The sequence below is a fragment of the Mizuhopecten yessoensis genome, unplaced genomic scaffold, assembly GCF_002113885.1.
Source record: "Mizuhopecten yessoensis strain PY_sf001 unplaced genomic scaffold, ASM211388v2 scaffold715885, whole genome shotgun sequence".
In the NCBI taxonomy this organism is placed as follows: domain Eukaryota; kingdom Metazoa; phylum Mollusca; class Bivalvia; order Pectinida; family Pectinidae; genus Mizuhopecten; species Mizuhopecten yessoensis.
The window spans coordinates 16303-32351 of NW_018479840.1; the positions used below are offsets into that span (position 1 = coordinate 16303).

A 16049-nucleotide genomic window follows, 5' to 3' on the forward strand; every position below is an offset into this window, starting at 1 on the left:
CCCTTTCTGTACGTAAACAAATCCGTTTCTGCCCTTTTTCTAATTAAACAAATCCCTTTCTGTCCCTTTCTCTACATAAACAAAACCCTTTCAGTCCTTCTCTACGTAAACAGGTCCTTTTCTGTCTCTTTCTCTACATTCGTAAATCCCTTTCTCTCGTTTTTCTACATAAACGAATCCCTTCCTGTCATTTCTCTACATTAACAAATCCATTTTTGTTCCTTCGTTACATAAACAAATCCCTTTATGTCCTTTCTCTACATAAACAAAATCCTTTATGAACTTTCTCTAAGCAAACAATTCCTTTTCTGTCCCTTTCTTCACGTAAACATATCTTTTTCTGCTCTTTCTCTACATAAACAAATCCTTTTCTGCCCTTTCTCTACGTAAACAAATCCCTTTCTGTCCCTTTCTGTACATACATAAATCCCTTCCTATCCATTCTCTACATAAACAACTCCATTTTTGTTCTTTCGCTACATAAACAAATCCCCTTCTGTCCTTTCTCTACATAAACAAATCATTTCTGTCCCTTTCTGTCCCTTTCTTTGCGTAAACTAATCCCTTTCTCTCCATCAAAAAATCCCTTTCTGTTCTTTCTCTGCATAAAGAAGTCCTTTTCTGTCCTTTCTCTACGTAAACAAATCCGTTTCTGTCCTATTTCTACATAAATAAATCCCTTCCTATTCATTCTCTACATAAACAAATCCATTTTTGTTCTATCGCTACATAAACAAATCCCTTTATGTCCTTTCTTTACATAAACAAATCATTTTCTTTCCTTTCTCTACATAAACAAATCCCTTTCTGTCCTTTTTCTACATAAACAAATCCCTTCCTGTTCCTTTCTCTATACATAAACAAATCCCATTATTTCTCTTTTCTACATTAATAAATTCCTTTCTCTCCTTTCTCTACATAAACAAATCATGTTCTGTCCCTTTCTGTCCCCTTCTTTGCGTAAACTAATCCCTTTCTCTACATTAAAAAATCCCTTTCTGTTCTTTCTCTGCATAAACAAGACCTTTTCTGTCCTTTCTCTACGTAAACAAATCCTTTCTGTCCTTTTTCTACATAAACAAAATCTCTTTTTGTCACTTTTTCTGCAAAAACAAATCCGTTTTTTGTCCTTTCATTACATAAACAAGTCATTTTCTGTCCCTTTTTCTGCTTAAACAAATCCATTTCTATTCTTTCTCTTAAAAAACTAAAACACTGACAGGTCAATAAGGCCCCCGTCCTGTTGCAATATAGCCCCCATAATCATCAAGAAGCAATCTGCCCATATAGCTGAGCTTGACGTTTGACATATTTGGTGGGCTAACAGAAGTATTAATACCGGTGCATTACTCATTTGTTAGCTTTGATTTGTTTTATTTCACCTTAAGTACCTTTCCTATCAAGAGCCAGGGTCAAAGTCATACATCACTTTGTCTTTGACCTTTGTACCAAAATTACCTTGACCCCTAAACCAGTGACCCTGATCTTCGATCAGTTGACTTATTTTTTAATTCCGACCGACTTTGCTTCATGATATCATAACAAAACGTTCATAAGTGAAAATTACAAACCTTGACCTTGACCTTGAACCTTTAGACCCCGTAACCTGGACCTTTGGTCAGTTAACTCCGTGTAAAGTTTTTAACAACTCTGCTTCATAATAACATAAAGAACAGGTTTTTATAAGTATCTCCGATACGGGGCCCTGACTAATCCCTTTTCGTCTTTTCGCTACATAAACAAATCCTTTTCGGTCCTTTTCTACATAAACAAGTCTTTTTCGGTCCCTTTCTCTGCATAAGAAAATCCCTTTGTCATTTCTCTACATAAACAAATCCTATTCTGTCCTTTATTCTACATAAACAACTCCCTTTCTGTCCTTTCTCTACATTAACAAATTTTATTCTGTCCTTTCTTTACATAAATAAATCCCTTTCTCTACATAAACAAATCCTTTTCTGTCCTTTCTCTAAGTAAACAAATCCCTTTCTGTCCTTTCTCTACATAAACAAATCCCTTTTTGTCGTTTCTCTACATAAACCAATCCCTTTCAGTCCTTTCTCCAAAATAAACAAATCCTTTTCTGTCCTTCTCTACATAAACATTTTTTTCTGTTGTCATTTAGTAAATAATGTATTATTCATGTATAATCGTTGTATCATGCTCTCCAATTTGGAGGAAATAAAGATGAGATATCAAAATCACAATCCATGTGTCTTGAATGCTTTTATTTTATCCAAGCCATTGTGATATAGCGTCCAGCATCGTTCAAATACAGAACTCACTTGCAGATAACAGTGTAACGATTGAGCACTCGCGTTTCGTATTCAACTTAAGCTTGCTTTTCAGTTCTGTTGAAACCACGCTATACGGAAATACAGGTTGTACCGGGTCAAATTGATTAATATATACAAGGCGGTTGTGGTTATCAATATATAGGACACTGCACATTTTGTCTGGTGTAATACATCGGTAAGTACGTGTCCCGTATTCTATATATAGTTTACAAGTGTGCATAGTTAGTTACTTGCGGTATGGTGGTGTATTTTCAGAAAGCAGAAGATATCGAAACCGAAAATGATTCAGTATAACTATTAGTAGCGTTCTGTAAAATGGCGACAGGAAAAAAACCAGGTGAGTAGGACGAAAGAACATAACAATGTAAGTAGCATACAGGTTACAAATGAACGGCAGCTTTCACGACTCAGAACATTCCGGTGACGCGGTACACAGGGCTGTGTCAAAGTAAACGAGTATGTGGTGAGACCTTCGTTACTGACACGATAGACCAGGGGATAGATCTATATAAGTGTGTGGTGAGGCTTACGTTACTGACACGTTAGACCAGGGGATATATCTATATAAATGTGTGGTGAGGCAAACGTTAATGACACTTTATGTCAGCAGTTATATCTATATAAGTGTGTGGTGAGGTTAACGTTAATGACACCTTAGGTCAGGGGTTATATCTATATAAGTGTGTGCTGAGGCTAACGTTAATGACACGTTAGGTCAGCAGTTATATCTATATAAGTGAGTGGTGAGGCTAACATTAATGACACGTTATGTCAGCAGTTATATATATATAACTGTGTGGTGAGGCTAACGTTAATGACACGTTAGGTTAGCAGTTATATCTATATAAGTGTGTGGTGAGGTTTATGTTAATGACATGTTGGGTCAGCAGTTATATCTATATAAGTGTATGGTGAGGCTAACATTAATGACACGTTACGTCAGCAGTTATATCTATATAAGTGTGTGGTTAGGCTAACGTTAATGACACGTTAGGTCAGCAGTTATATCTATATAAGTGTGTGGGGAGGCTAACGTTAATGACACGTTACGTCAGCAGTTATATCTATATAAGTGTGTGGTGAGGCTAACGTTAATGACACGTTAGGTCAGCAGTTATATCTATATAAGTGTGTGGGAGGTTTATGTTAATGACACGTTAGGTCAGGGGTTATATCTATATAAGTGTGTAGTGAGGCTTACGTAAATGACACGTTAGGTCAGCAGTAATATCTATATAAGTGTGTGGTGAGGCTAACATTAATGACACGTTACGTCAGCAGTTATATCTATATAAGTGTGTGGTGAGGTTTATGTTAATGACATGTTGGGTCAGTGGTTATATCTATATAAGTGTGTAGTGAGGCTAACGTTAATGACACGTTAGGTGACCAGTAATATCTATATAAGTGTGTGGTGAGGCTTACGTAAATGACACGTTAGGCCAGGGGTTATATCTATATAAGTATGTGGTGAGGCTTACGTAAATGACACGTTAGATCAGGGGTTATATCTATATATGTGTGTGGTGAGGCTCAAGTAAATGACACGTTAGATCAGGGGTTATATCTATATATGTGTGTGGTGAGGCTTATGTAAATGACACGTTAAATCAGGGGTTATATCTATATATGTGTGTGGTGAGGCTAACGTTAAGGTCCGGAGTTATATCTATATATGTGTGTGGTGAGGCTAACGTTAATGTCACGTTAGATGAGCGGTTATATCTATATAAGTGTGGGATGAAGCTAACGTTAATGACCCGTTAGGTCAGGGGTTATACCTATATAAGTGTGTGGGGAGGTTTATGTTCATGATACGGTAGGAGAGCATTTATATCTATATAAGTGTGTGGGGAGACTTACGTTAATGACACGTTAGGTCAGCAGTTATATCTATATAAGTGTGTGGTATGACCCGTTAGGTCAGTGGTTATATCTATATAAGTGTGTGGGGAGACTTACGTTAATGACACGTTAGGTCAGCAGTTATATCTATATAAGTGTGTGGGGAGACTTACGTTAATGACACGTTAGGTCAGCAGTTATATCTATATAAGTGTGTGGTTAGGCTAACGTTAATGACAAGTTAGGTCAGGGGTTATATCTATATATGTGTGTGGTGAGGCTAACGTTAAGGACCGGAGTTATATCTATATATGTGTGTGGTGAGACTTACGTTAATGACACGTTAGGTCAGCAGTTATATCTATATAAGTGTGTGGGGAGACTTACGTTAATGACACGTTAGGTCAGGCTTTATAACTATATAAGTATGTGGTAGGGCTAACGTTAATGACCCGGTAGGTCAGGGGTTATACCTATATAAGTGCGTGGTGAGGTTAATGTTAATGACATGTTAGGTCAGGGGTTATATCTATATAAATGTGTGGTGAAGCTAACGTTAATGACACGTTAGGTCAGGGTTTATATCTATATAAGTATGTGGTAGGGCTAACGTTAATGACCCGTTAGGTCAGTGGTTATATCTATATAAGTGTGTGGGGAGGTTTATGTTCATGATACGGTAGGGAAGGGTTTATATCTATATAAGTGTGTGGTTAGGCTAACGTTAATGACAAGTTATGTCAGGGGTTATATCTATATAAGTGTGTGGTATGACCCGTTAGGTCAGTGGTTATATCTATATAAGTGTGTGATGAAGCTAACGTTAATGACACGTTAGGTTAGGGTTTATAACTATATAAGTATGTGGCAGGGCTAACGTTAATGACCCGTTAGGGCAGGGGTTATACCTATATAAGTGTGTGGGGAGGTTAATGTTAATGACACGTTAGGTGAGCAGTTATATCTATATAACTGTGTGGTGAGGCTAACGTTAATGACACGTTTGGCGAGCAGTTATATCTATATAAGTATGTGGTGAGGCTTACGTAAATGACACGTTAAATCAGGGGTTATGTCTATATATGTGTGTGGTGAGGCTTACGTAAATGACACATTAGGCCAGGGGTTATATCTATATAAGTGTGTGGGGAGACTTACGTTAATGACACGTTAGGTCAGCAGTTATATCTATATAAGTGTGTGGGGAGGTTTATGTTCATGATACGGTAGGTCAGCAGTTATATCTATATAACTGTGTGGTGAGGCTAAGGTTAATGACACGTTAGGTCAAGGGTTATATCTATATAAGTGTGTGGTTAGGCTAACGTTAATGACAAGTTATGTCAGGGGTTATATCTATATAAGTGTGTGATGAAGCTAACGTTAATGACACGTTTGGCGAGCAGTTATATCTATATAAGTATGTGGTGAGGCTTACGTAAATGACACATTAGGCCAGGGGTTATATCTATATAAATGTGTGGTGAAGCTAACGTTAATGACACGTTTGTTGAGCAGTTATATCTATATAAGTATGTGGTAGGGCTACCGTTAATTACCCGTTAGGTCAGGGGTTATACCTATATAAGTGCGTGGTGAGGTTAATGTTAATGACACGTAAGGTGATCAGTTATATCTATATAAGTGGATGGTGAGGTTTATGTTCATGATACGGGAGGTGAGCATTTATATCTATATAAGTGTGTGGTGAGGCTTACGTTAATGACACGTTAGGTCAGCAGTTATATCTATATAAGTGTGTGGGGAGGTTTATGTTCATGATACGGTAGGAGAGCATTTATATCTATATAAGTGTGTGGTTAGGCTAACGTTAATGACAAGTTATGTCAGGGGTTATATCTATATAAGTATGTGGTGAGGCTTACGTAAATGACACATTAGGCCAGGGGTTATATCTATATAAATGTGTGGTGAAGCTAACGTTAATGACACGTTTGGTGAGCGGTTATATCTATATAAGTGTGTGGGGAGGTTAATGTTAATGACATGTTAGCTCAGGGATTATATCTATATAAGTGTGTGGTATGACCCGTTAGGTCAGTGGTTATATCTATATAAGTGTGTGGTATGACCCGTTAGGTCAGTGGTTATATCTATATAAGTGTGTGGGGAGGTTTATGTTCATGATACGGTAGGTAAATGACACGTTAGGCCAGGGGTTATATCTATATAAATGTGTGGTGAAGCTAACGTTAATGACACGTTTGGCGAGCAGTTATATCTATATAAGTATGTGGTAGGGCTACCGTTAATGACCCGTTAGGTCAGGGGATATACCTATATAAGTGAGTGGTGAGGTTAATGTTAATGACATGTTAGCTCAGGGATTATATCTATATAAGTGTGTGGTTAGGCTAACGTTAATGACAAGTTAGGTCAGGGGTTATATCTATATATGTGTGTGGTGGGGCTACCGTTAAGGTCCGGAGTTATATCTTTATATGTGTGTGGTGAGGCTAACGTTAAGGACCGGAGTTATATCTATATATGTGTGTGGCGAGGCTAACGTTAATGACACGTAAGGTCCGGAGTTATATCTATATAAGTGTGTTGTGAGGCTAACGTTAATGACACGTTACGTCAGCAGTTATATCTATATAAGTGTGTGGGGAGGTTAATGTTAATGACATGTTAGGTCAGGGGTTATATCTATATAAGTATGTGGTAGGGCTACCGTTAATTACCCGTTAGGTCAGGGGGTATACCTATATAAGTGTGTGGTGAGGGTAATGTTAATGACACGTTAGGTGATCAGTTATATCTATATAAGTGTATGGTGAGGTTTATGTTCATGATACGGTAGGTGAGCATTTATATCTATATAAGTGTGTGGTGAGGTTTATGTTCATGATACGGTAGGTAAGGGATTATATCTATATAAGTGTGTGGTGAGGCTAACGTTAATGTCACGTTAGGTGAGCGGTTATATCTATATAAGTGTGGGATGAAGCTAACGTTAATGACCCGTTAGGTCAGCAGTTATATCTATATAAGTGTGTGGTGAGGTTTATGTTAATGACACGTTAGGTGAGCAGTTATATCTATATAAGTGTGTGGTGAGGCTAACGTTAATGACACGTTAGGTCAGGGATTATATCTATATAAGTGTGTGGTGAAGCTAACGTTAATGACACGTTAGGTCAGCAGTTATATCTATATAAGTGTGTGGTGAGACTTACGTTAATGACACGTTAGGTGAGCAGTTATATCTATATAAGTGTGTGGTGAGGTTTATGTTAATGACACGTTAGGTCAGCAGTTATATCTATATAAGTGTGTGGTGAGACTTACGTTAATGACACGTTAGGTCAGCAGTTATATCTATATAAGTGTGTGGTGAGACTTACGTTAATGACACGTTAGGTCAGGGTTTATAACTATATAATGTGTGGTAGGGCTAACGTTAATGACCTGTTAGGTCAGGGGTTATATCTATATAAGTGTGTGGTGAAGCTAACGTTAATGACACGTTTGGTGAGCAGTTATACCTATATAAGTGTGTGGTGAGGTTAATGTTAATGACACGTTAGGTCAGCAGTTATATCTATATAAGCGTGTGGTGAGGCTAACCTTAATGACACGTTAGGTTAGCAGTTATATCTATATAAGTGTGTAGTGAGGCTAACGTTAATGACACGTTAGGCCAGGAGTTATATATATTTAGGTATTTGATATTGCATATCACTAGACAGACATACACACACAGACAAAACACAACACAACACAATACACAGAGCAAACATTGTTTATTTGATAATTATATTGATAGACAACTGGTCAAACGTACTGTGTTCATAGAACCGTGACAAGTGAAAGGATACCTTTATTAACATTGCAACTGTCAACCCAGGAAAATCTACACGTGAATACATACCAGCAAGTAACAGAATCAAGTGTCGCTTCCGCCTTACGCCGGTCTGATATACCAGTACTTAGCTAATATTAAGTTTATATACAACATGTCTGTGTACTATGAAATATCAGCTTTATATAGAGATACAGCGTACTTGTCCCTGTGACCAATAGTAAAATCAAAGCTTATAGTTTCAATTCTGGCAAATTAAGATATCTAACTTGGATCTGTTTTAATCCGGAAAACCCCACTAGGTTTGGCTAGTTGGTTGGTGGGTTTATCGTCTTCCTTTCACTGGCGGTAGTCTGTGTGGCGGCCGACGTAAGGTGTAAGTAACGGTAGTTTGTGTGGCGGCCGACGTGAGGGGTAAGTTACGGTAGTCTGTGTGGCGGCCGACGTGAGCGGGTAAGTTACGGTAGTCTGTGTGGCGGCCGACGTGAGGGGNTTGGTTGGTGGGTTTATCGTCTTCCTTTCACTGGCGGTAGTCTGTGTGGCGGCCGACGTAAGGTGTAAGTAACGGTAATTTGTGTGGTGGCCGACGTGAGGGGTAAGTTACGGTAGTCTGTGTGGCGGCCGACGTAAGGGGGTAAGTAACGGTAATTTGTGTGGTGGCCGACGTGAGGGGGAAGTTACGGTAGTCTGTGTGGCGGCCGACGTGAAGGGTAAGTTACGGTAGTCTGTGTGGCGGCCGACGTGAGCGGGAAAGTTACGGTAGTCTGTGTGGCGGCCGACGTGAAGGGTAAGTTACGGTAGTCTGTGTGGCGGCCGACGTAAGGGGGTAAGTTACGGTAGTCTGTGTGGCGGCCGACGTAAGGGGGTAAGTAACGGAAATTTGTGTGGGGGCCGACGTGAGGGGTAAGTTACGGTAGTCTGTGTGGCGGCCGACGTGGGGGGTAAGTTACGGTAGTCTGTGTGGCGGTCGACGTGGAGGGTAAGTTACGGTAGTCTGTGTGGCGGCCGACGTGAGGGGAAGTTACGGTAGTCTGTGTGTCGGGCGACGTGAGCGGGTAAGTTACGGTAGTCTGTGTGGCGGCCGACGTAAGGGGGTAAGTAACGGTAATTTGTGTGGCGGCCGACGTGAGGGGTAAGTTACGGTAGTCTATGTGGCGGCCGACGTGAGGGGTAAGTTACGGTAGTCGGTGTGGCGGCCGACGTGAGGGGTAAGTTACGATAGTCTGTGTGGCGGCCGACGTGAGGGGAAGTTACGGTAGTCTGTGTGTCGGGCGACGTGAGCGGGTAAGTTACGGTAGTCTGTGTGGCGGCCGACGTAAGGGGGTAAGTAACGGTAATTTGTGTGGCGGCCGACGTGAGGGGTAAGTTACGGTAGTCGGTGTGGCGGCCGACGTGAGGGGTAAGTTACGGTAGTCTGTGTGGCGGCCGACGTGAGGGGTAAGTTACGATAGTCTGTGTGGCGGCCGACGTGAGGGGAAGTTACGGTAGTCTGTGTGTCGGCCGACGTGAGCGGGTAAGTTACGGTAGTCTGTGTGGCGGCTGACGTGAGGGGGAAGTTACGGTAGTCTGTGTGGCGGCCGACGTGAGGGGTAAGTTACGGTAGTCTGTGTGGCGGCCGACGTGGGGGGTAAGTTACGGTAGTCTGTGTGTCGGCCGACGTGAGCGGGTAAGTTACGGTAGTCTGTGTGGCGGCGGACGTGGAGGGTAAGTTACGGTAGTCTGTGTGGCGGCCGACGTGAGGCGTAAGTTGCCGTTTACCAGGCCCTCTGAGATTCTAGTGTCCTAGGCACTTCCAGGTCACGCTCCAAGGTCGGACAGCTCCTCCGATGCCGACGGCTATCAAAGCGGCTGTGGTCCACGGATCGATGTCCTTAGTGTAATCCTCACTGCCTTCATATGAGTGAACTTGAATATGTTCTGTGCATTCATTTATATTTACATTCTTGAAGTGTGTTCTGTATATGAATTTACCAACTGAAAACAACTGCCATAAGACTATGAATACACTATGAATACAACGATGATCGTGCAACCAGTCAGCTGATTTCACATACAATGACCACTTTATATTACTACGCATACTACCGTTTCTGAGAATAGTTATCTCCCCTTCTCCGAGATAACGTAGTTGCGAGAAATAATAATAAACATTACAAAAATCATGAATGGTACATCATTGTACTATTATTAGTATTCTTTCTAATTTAAAAATTAAAAAAATACTTATAACAATGTCATATTAGATACTGACTTCCGACTCGCAATCGGTTCCTCGTGGTCACGAACTTTCTAACACCCTGGTCCCAAACGTCCGGCTGGGTAATCCCCTTGACATCAAATTGCCCATTAAACTCATAGAGAACTTTGTAATAACAAAGGGCACTTCATCCACCAACTTATCATCATTTACATCTGCAGGTTTTATTGGTAAACAGTACATTCAAGCACCCGGCCGACGAGTGCCCTGGATGGTTACTATAGTGACCGATGATTTGAAATGGTGCGGACATAAACTTTTTGAAATATATAATATGCGTTGTTTAATGCTAAAAAAAATCAAATAAGATCATTTTTCAAAAATGAAAGGAATACCAAGAGTTGGTTATTGTAAGATTCTAGTTATCTATCTTCGTTTTTAACAAAATCAGCTGATCTGCGGAAGTAGAACATTTAAAGCTTGTTTGTAGGCTGGAGTTTCTGATTTCGCTCAAATTTAGTATATATTTGTATCATGGCACTGTGAACCTGAATGCAACAGTTTTGCGTTTGGACAATACGGCCGCCCTTTACTGGCTTCTGTTTGGTCGATATTGTGTCACTGCAAACTCTACTGTGAGTTATCGTTCTGTGATTGACACTTGCCTCATCGATTACTAGGGTAGTTTGGGGGACTTTTGTAATTTGTTTCCATTATAATTAGTACTTGTTCAACTTGTGACTAACTGTTTCAGTGGCTGAGCTTTTCTCGGACTTGTCATTAATGGCGGTTCTACCAAAAAAGATCGGGAAAGGTTGGGACAACTTGCTGCTACGTCTACGGCTGACTAAAGTTGACATAGATCATATCAATCACAACCATCGAGATTTAGAGGATAAGATTAAGGATGGCCTGGACAGGTGGAACATAGAAAACAAGAATGAATCATACTTTACAAGGACGAAACAGTTGCTGAAAGCTTTAAGGGACGAAGATATGACTACACTGGCAGAGGAACTGGAGGACGAGTACTGCATTACAGGTAAACAAGGCCAATACTGACAGGTGACCTTGAAGATAAGTACTATGTATAATGTACATATCACAGTGACTCTAAGTTTGTTCTTGACGTACTTCCGGTGTGGGTCTGTTTATACATTGACACTTAATGATGTGTAATGGAGAGGTTTCTGTATAATACGTATCTAGCTTTATGACAATTGTGAAGTTTACAATCCAAGAAATGATTTTATTTTTAACACATGCCTGTTGAATCTTGTTATAGTAATACAAGCAATTTCAGACCATGACATACAACGTTCTGTATTGCACATGTGCAATACGGAATGTTGTATTTACCTACTAGCCGGAACTACTTTTTATGGGAATTCCCTAAATAATTTAATAAAAGACTGGGGAAAATTATCTCTCAAATAATTACATCCTCCTTATTTTGTCAAATATGTTAATATAATGGTGTATGTATTTAAGGCGAGGGGTCTGTGATATTCGACAGAACGTTTTCTGATCAAATAAAGCAATGCTGTGTTACTATCCCGCTGTTTCGTTGTAGAACAAGAACTTGAATATAGTGGTTTCAAACCACACGTTATACAGAACTCTCCGGAATTCTCGGACGATATCATCAACACAAAAAACTTCTCGAAACCCTCGGACGTTACCATTAACACAGAGAACTCCCCGGAACCCTCGGGTGATATCATCAACACCGGGAATAAAACAGGCGACAGTTCAGGTATTGAATTAAAGCTACAACATGCGGATTCTACGTCATTTTTATGGAACTAGTTAAGAAGTTTTCTATCGGAACACATGAGTTTAAATTCTATCATCATCACATGCTTATTTGAGTATCATTTTTTATCGAGTGATGAAGCGGAGGAGGAGAGATCAGGCGTGTTTGGTTATTAATTAACGAATTCATGTTTTTTTTAAATATTTATTGAACAGCAAATATACAGAAAAAATATTAGATTTAGGTTCAATAAATCGGTACATACCGCTGTGGACAGTTTTTTTCTCGTTACATTAAGGCGGACTGACTTACTTTATTGTTGTTGTCGTCTTATTTTACAGCACAAATGTTTCTGACGGAGAGTGGACCGGGTATAAACGAAGATTTCTCCTTGCGTGGTTACCAGACAGAAATAGCACAAGACGGATTAAGGGGAGAGAACTCTATAATCTGGGCCGGCACCGGATCGGGGAAGACCAGGGTGGCCGTATATATCATGAAAAACCACCTTGACCACAAACTGAAAGGTAACCTATCTAAAGACATTAGACAAATGAAGGCTTCGTCCTGAGATAGTTCTGTCAGACAATCAATGGTAACTGATTCAGTCAGCGGCACGACCGACACCTTCAGGTCCCTTGACAGAAATCGACTCTCTAAAGGCTCCGACAGATACCGGCTGTTGAATTTGATCATCGAATTGCTTCTCTTTGAATTTTATCCGGGATATGTTCAGAAACAGAGCAGTTTAACGAATTAGTCATGAAAGTTACTGACGACGTCCATAGTATACAGCATTGAACTTAAAATGCTTGACCCTAGATACCCGTCGCTTACCTCGGTCTTTATCGACCAACAGTGAGGGCTTATTACAGAGGTTTACGACAGGCGATACGATTTGAATTATCCGATCGTTAACTTTCCCACTTTATTTTAGTAAAATGCATGTTTTCCTCTCCTACGGCTTCTACACGTGGCAGTTGATTCGTTAATTAATGTCTTGCTCTGATTACGACGATTTCTATGATAGACGTCCTCCTCTGACGGACAACCTTACCACACACTATTTCGACTGATGCAAGCTTATGAAGACTTTGGTCCCAATAACTAACTGAAAAAAATAACAAAATCAAAAAATCAAAATGTATTGATATATATACTCATATGAATATCCACTTCCTTTGCATTTTGAAGGCCTATGTTTTTGGTAACGCTATCTAATGTGCCTTGTGATTCCGTTTTATTGATTTGAGGACGTGACATTACCTAGCTCTGAATACGATTTAAATGTCTTCTTTCGTCTGTAATAATCAGTATAAATCTTCAAGTTGTGATTTATTCATGAGCACTGGAGTGTATAACTCTGACATGTACTTTTGCAGTTACTAATAATAGAGCCAATTAGGCGGACTAGTAGTTACGGGAATATGACTGACTAAATATCCGGAATTCATACATCATTACACGTCGATGAAGCAGAAGACGCTTACCCTTCCGGAATCTCTGGTCGCATTTCCTTGTAGTTTTTCAACGGTTCAGATGTAAACATTTCATTTGTTCATAAGTTTTATCGATTTTAATTCCGTATTACGGTTTAATTGACATTTTTGTTGTAAGTTGTATTCGCCCTACTGTTGTTCGTGACACAGAGATAACGCATGTGGTTGGGTCAAGCCATGCTTTATTCAATTCTCGTGACGTAGTACACAATACACAATAATCAGTACATAACATTATAGTCTGTTTCATAGTAGACTCGCAATAGTCCGCCTATAGTCTGTATCATATAATTATGTATATATGGCTAACACTACATCTCCCTTACTTATTAGGTAGATTCCTTCTACAAATACTGCAATGGATGTATAACTGACCAATCTAACTATTATAAACTCAAACTGACTAGTAAACACATTGACTAGTAAAGTTACTAAACTACTAAACTGTAACATTGTTCGAACCGAAGTACTGCAACTAGTCTACAAGTTCATCTTGTTAACTGGTTTGGAAGCTCGACCTGATCGAGTATATGTTATAACCCTATCTGGAGTAGAACTATGGTGCTGGGTTTGAACACTGACTTTTGGTGTTGTTGGATGGTCTGTATGCCTGACTGGTGACCTAACTAGTACACTCGGGCTAGTACACATGTTTGTAAATGTCTCACACTCAATGTCTTGTGATTCTGAAGGTTCCATGATTAGATTAGGAGCGGACACTAAATGCCGTCTGTTCCTCCTCACCATGTGTCCGGGTGCACGTGGTGTCTCTATCAGTTAAGATCTGTCATTACCGGCAGTTGACTTCACCGTTCCACTGAACCCGCCTCCATGACCTCTTACCCACACAGTCTGACCTGACTCGAGTTTAGGTAGAGGTCTGGCATGACGAGAAATGTCAAAGTTTTGTTTTTGAGTCATTCTGTCCCGCGTCTCCTTTTCGCGAACCTTAGCCAAATCTGGCCACTCCGGTGTAAGGTTTTTGGGGTTTTCTGGCAAAGTTGTGCGCAACTTTCTGCCCATCAACAGTTCTGCTGGGCTGTAGCCGTACTTAAGTGGCGTAGCACGATAGGCGAGTAACGCCTGATACGGGTCGTTCGCGTGTCTTATCATTCGCTTGATACTTTGGACCGCTCTCTCAGCCTCACCGTTACCTTGAGGGTAATACGGACTGCTGGGGTTATGGCGAAACCCATATTCTGTCGCGAATTTCTTAAATATCGCACTTGCATACTGGGGACCGTTATCCGTAACTATGGTTTCCGGGATACCGTGTCGTGCAAAGATAGACTGAAGTTGGGTCACTATGGCCTGTGACGTGGTCGACTTCAGTTTCGCAATCTCGATATATCTCGAGAAGTAATCCACGACAAGTAAGTAGTCCGCGTCCTTTAAGTGAAAGAGATCCGAGCCGACCATTTGCCACGGTCGCTCTGGAAATTCTGTTGGCCTTAAGGGCTCGGCATGATCCGATCTGTGTTTGATACACACTGTGCAGTTTGTCACCAAGTTCTCAATCTCACGATTTATCCCTGGCCACCAGATTGAGTTTCGTGCTCGTTCACGACACTTTACAATACCTTGATGGCCCTCGTGAATCTTTTGGGAGAAGTTCTGTTCTAAGCGTCGTCGGTATTATCAGTCGTGTTCCGCGCATTAGTAATCCTTGACATACGGTCAGTTCCTCGCGTATTTGCCAATAAGGTCGCGTCGCGATATTGATGGCTGGGTTTTCGAACCCTGGCCAACCGCTTAGACAATATTCCACGATTATGCTCAGTACACTGTCGTCGTGAATACATCTGCGAATGTCGTCCAGACGTGTCTCAGTCGCAGGAAGGCTTTCCATTACAGAATCCACATAGGCCTCCACTGTTGACTGGAATTCCTCTTCCTCCTTTGTAACCTGACAGAGGGGTGCTCTCGACAGAGCATCGGCCGTGTGAAGGGATTTTCCCGGTACGTGTCCGATATCATACTCGTAACGCATTAGTCGCATTCTAAAGCATTGGATCCTCGGAGGCAATTCCGATATTGCTTTTACTCCAAGCAGCGATACAAGGGGTTTATGGTCAGTTTCGATGCTGAACTTCATACCGATCAGAAAGTCCGCAAACTTTTCACATGCCCATGTGACCGCGAGCGCTTCCTTTTCTACTTGCGCGTATCGTTGTTCTGTACCGCTCATCGCTCTCGACGCGTACGCAACCGGTTTCCACTTGTCCTCACCTTGAGGGCACTGGAGAAGTACTGCGCCTAATCGGAACGATGATGCATCTGCTGATACTCTGGTAGGCGCTTTCGGGTCATACAACGCTAACACGGTTTCAGAGCTGAGTTCCTCTTTGATCTTGGCAAATGCCTGAATTTGTGGATCGTCCCAGGTCCACACACTGTCCTTATGTAACAGTTCCCGAATAGGTTGACTGTGTTGCGCGAGGTTTGGTGTAAACCTGCCTAATTGGTTTACCATCCCTAAGAATCTACGCACTTCTGGTACGTTGGTAGGGGCTGGAAACTTAACGATTGCCTCGACCTTCCTAGGGTCGGGTCGCACACCGAACGCGTCAATCACGTGACCGACGAAAGTGATTTGATCTTTAGAGAATTCGCACTTCTCTTCGTTGAG

At 41.0% G+C, this 16049-nt stretch overlaps 1 protein-coding gene across 2 annotated transcripts in view; it reads left to right on the top strand.

Moving 5' to 3' along the window:
* The first annotated feature begins 2513 nt into the window (after positions 1-2513).
* The window catches only part of LOC110441346 (interferon-induced helicase C domain-containing protein 1-like), a 43792-nt gene continuing 30256 nt past the window's right edge, over positions 2514-16049 (top strand). The window contains exons 1-4 of one of the 2 annotated variants that reach the window (XM_021484461.1): positions 2514-2634; positions 10920-11207; positions 11739-11921; positions 12263-12448. In XM_021484461.1, coding sequence (XP_021340136.1) covers positions 2613-2634; positions 10920-11207; positions 11739-11921; positions 12263-12448 — 679 coding nt within the window. In that variant the 5' untranslated portion in view covers positions 2514-2612. Of the gene's footprint in view, positions 2662-10919; positions 11208-11738; positions 11922-12262; positions 12449-16049 lie in introns of both variants that reach the window. The other variant, XM_021484462.1, reaches the window with a different exon arrangement.